The sequence below is a fragment of the Volvox carteri genome (assembly GCF_000143455.1).
Source record: "Volvox carteri f. nagariensis unplaced genomic scaffold VOLCAscaffold_312, whole genome shotgun sequence".
NCBI lineage: Eukaryota > Viridiplantae > Chlorophyta > Chlorophyceae > Chlamydomonadales > Volvocaceae > Volvox > Volvox carteri.
Genome location: NW_003307844.1, coordinates 3,195 through 7,037, shown reverse-complemented (window position 1 = coordinate 7,037; position 3,843 = coordinate 3,195). Strand labels below are relative to the sequence as shown.

General features: G+C 56.1%; 1 protein-coding gene across 1 annotated transcript; it reads left to right on the top strand.

The window, feature by feature from the left end:
• The first annotated feature begins 2,983 nt into the window (after nucleotides 1–2,983).
• Nucleotides 2,984–3,838, top strand: VOLCADRAFT_108658 (uncharacterized protein). The gene is made up of 2 exons (XM_002959510.1): nucleotides 2,984–3,145; nucleotides 3,166–3,838. Exon 2 carries the CDS (start codon nucleotides 3,217–3,219, stop codon nucleotides 3,814–3,816), a length of 600 nt encoding a protein of 199 aa, XP_002959556.1. The 5' UTR covers nucleotides 2,984–3,145; nucleotides 3,166–3,216; the 3' UTR covers nucleotides 3,817–3,838.
• The last annotated feature ends 5 nt before the right edge of the window (nucleotides 3,839–3,843 follow it).

Genomic DNA, 3,843 nt, shown 5'->3' with positions numbered 1-3,843 from the left:
GCGGACACTCGAGACAACGGCGACGACGCCGTCCTCGTACAGTACATGTTAAGACCAGCAAAGCGCCGGACCCCGTTGGGTCCTATTACTTGTGGTTACCATTCACTGGTATATGAGTGTCGGTCATTTCCAACACACCCCCGTGAGCGACACTCTCTCGCTCCGGGCCTTCCCGTGCCTCATCCCGGTCTCCCATTCTCTGGGCAACAGCCAGTGGGTATCGATCCGGCGACCTTTCGGCAGCGCAATGCGCCATTCGGGGCTCGTAACCTGTTAAGACCAGCAAAGCGCCGGACCCCGTTGGGTCCTATTACTGTGGTTACCATTCACTGGTATATGAGTGTCGGCTGGCCAATGACCTGGCCTTGTCTAGAAGAGTGCGGTTCAGGCGTTCTGCTGCACCGTTCTGCTCAGGAGTGTAGCCCGCCGTAGTTCCGTGCATTATACCCCTTGACGCAAAGTAGTTTTTCGTGCGAGTATTCACAAACTCCCCGCCACGATCCGTGCGCACCTCCTTTACCTGCCGACCAGATGCCCGTTCCAGGTCCGCTATCATCACCACCACCTTCTGATATATCTCCTCCTTGGTCGCCGTAAACGCAACAGCTGACAGACCGGTGTGGTCATCAAGAAGGGTGGTCACGTAACGCGAACCATTTGGTGAAGGTTCAGGCATAGGCCCACACACATCCATGTGAATGAGCGCGAGAGGCTGCGCTGCCTTATGCCCAGTTAACGGAAAAGGACCACGTGTATGCTTTGCAAGGACGCAAGTCTCACACACACACGCACTGGCTGATTGTATGCTGTGTCGGTCAACATCCAACCCAGTTACCATATTGTGACGCAGCAACGCCTCAAGGTTGCTGTAACCCAAGTGGCCATACCGTCGGTGCCAAAGTGCTGCACGTTCAGCTCCGATACTCACGGCAGTACACACTGCACCACCACCAGAAGGCATCCTGTTGTCTTCACGCTGCGTCCACTTCAGAGCGCCCGTACCTCCACTGCTGTAGCAGACGGGATACAAGTCCCCATCCCGCTTTCCAGTCAGCACCAACTGGTTCTGTATGTATACTTTCACCTGTCCACCGCCGAAGACCACACTGCCTCCACGATCATCAATGATGCGGACCGATATGATTTTGGCGGTGGCCTCCTCATCGACGTAGACCTTCTTAAAGGTGATGGCCTGTTTATCGTTGACATTAGACCGAATCATAAGCGTGCCAACTTCAGTCGGCCGAAGAGACTGTCCCTTAATGCCCATGATGTTGAAGCGCTCCCACGGCTCCAACAACCGCACGTTGAGAAGTTCTGAGCGGTCATACGTTATGTGGTGAGTGGCGGCTGAGTCCAGGAACCACCCCTGCGGACGCTCACCGCTGTAAGCTGTGAACGCTACCTGCCGTGGGATTCCTGATCCCCTTCCAGACCCACCGGGCCCAGGCTTGCTGCCGCTAGCTCCGCTGCCACCACCACCCTTACCATGTCCACTGCCGGAAATGGACAACTGCTTTAGTGCCTTCAACTTCCTGCAGTCCTTAATATCGTGCCCGGGCTTTTTGCAATAGTGACAAAACAAATGTTTGGGGGAACCGCCAGAACTGCTGCTGGCCGCGCCGTGACTCCTGAGACCAGAACCAGAGGCGCCAAACGTGAGACCGCCGACAGAAGCAATAGCTGCCGACTCGGTAGGCTTACTAGACCCACCGCTTGCCACCTCGATAGCCAAAAGCTTAGAGGTGACGCTCGCCATGTCCAAATCGCCGTCACGCACCAGCAGGGACGTCGTTACCACGTTGAAGCGGCTGGGTAGACCAACCAGCACTGTGTATGCCAGCTCCGAGTCGCTGATAACGTGCCCCACTCCCAACAAGTCTGACTGTAATTGCCGCGCACGTGCCGTACTTCGGTAGCGGCTCGCCGTCGACCATCTTGAAACGGCTGAACTCTTGACGGAGAGTTACCTTGCGTGCGTTATTGTTAGCAACAAACATCGTGGCCAGAGCGTCCCATGCCCTCTTCGCGTTTGCAGCACCCGTAACCATCGGCAAATGGTGATCTTTAACATTCTTGATGAGCAGGTTGATAACCTTACGAGATTGTCGAATCTGCTCCTCGTTTCCCGGCTCGGCGAGCAAGGACTGCTCAAGCCCAAGCTCCATACACAGCGCGCTGAACCGAATTTGCCAGGTGGCGTAGTTGTTCAAGTCCAGCGGCTCGTCAAGCTTGTCCTTCCCCATTGTGGAATACGAGTATTAGAGGTAGTTGCTGCTTAGCGTGAGCCGGGGCTCATAACCTGTTAAGAATATGAAGGAGGCAAGGAGACTGGTCGCGATATAAGTATTATAATCGGAAGGTGAGTGGTAAACGGCTGGAAGACTTTAGGAGATTCCTACTGAGGAATACCGATCCATACAAAGATGAGATACAAAGACTAGCACAACTCGTGCCTTATATACCAGTACCAATGGAAGTATCGTACAGATGTCCACCATCCCTGGACCTGAGGTCACGTCCGAGATACGCGGCCGAGAGACCCGAGGCAAGGTCGAGGTACGGCCGAGGCAAGTCTAGGCATGGCCGAGGCAAGGTCTAGGCACGGCCGAGGCAAGGTCGATGCACGTCCGAGGCATCGCCTATCACGGTGGAATCATCGCCTAACCACCAATTATCTACGTTGGGATAGGACCGCCCTTCAACAGGAACTCATCTGCTACTACTGCAACAAGCCTGGGCACGTGGTAGTGTGCCCTCACCCGGCCCTACCCTTTCACGAAGACGTTCTTTCCTTGCGTGCAGGTACTTGTTTGTAACGTAGTCTTCGCATGAAAACTGACAGTTTTCTACGTGAAGCGTTGAAAACTAAGGTTTTCTGCGAATACGGAGTGTCTTTGCCGTATGGCGTACGAGCCAGTGTGGCTCTTGTGTCGCGGCACGCGACAGTGTTTGCTAATTCGGGTTGTTCGTAGCTACGTTTGGGTGCTGCCGTGAAGCGGTTGGTCTGTAGGCCTTGGTGTTCCGCTTCGTGGTAGTGTGCCCTCAATTACAAAGTCCGATTCTGACAGCGAGACTTCGGTCAGCTACAACACGATGTACACCGAACTAAAAGCGCGACTAGTCGCACTTAAGGAAAATAAAGATGTCAAGGCTGCGCAGGAGCGTCGCGCCGCTGACCCGGGCGTAATTTTGAACAAGCAGCAGCTGGCTGCCATGGACCAGCTGAACGCCGTGAAGCTGCAGCTGACAACCATTAAGAAGCTTATGGACACGAAGCCTGACGTGCAGGCGGTCGACGGTCCACCGGCGAAGCGGGCCCGTGTCGCCCTTGAGGATTTCAAATGTGACTTCGGCGCCAGCGAGGGCAAAGCGAACAAGTCTCTCAGCGGACAGCGCGCGCATATCGAGAAATGCTACAATGCGGTAATGGACATTGAGGACGCGTGGCGCAACGTCCTCGCGGCTCGGCCCGGCGAGGAACGCTTCAGGAACATCGAGGCCATGGAGACTGCCATCACCGACGGCAAGGCCGTGTTCCGGGGGGTCGCGAAGGAGCTGGTCGTTGCATACAACCACGGCTGGGAGGTCGTGCATGAGATGCGTGGCATGGCGTACGCGGAGACGGAGGAGGAGCGCAAGGCGCTGAAGCAGGCCGTGAAGGCGGTGGCGGGCAAGAAGCCCAAGCAGGCCAAACCCGCGAGCGTGCCGGCCGGCTCTGGCGCGGGGGCCGGGGTGAAGCAGGCAGCGGCGGCGGGTGTCTGTTTCAAGTGCAATAAGCCTGGGCACTTCGCCAAAGAGTGCAAGGAGAAGTAACGGGGTGTAGTGTGGTGCGGGTGTGAG

Coding starts and splice junctions, on each gene's coding strand:
- VOLCADRAFT_108658 (XM_002959510.1), top strand. CDS start 3,217: ATGGACCAGCTGAACGCCGTGAAGCTGCAGCTGACAACCATTAAGAAG.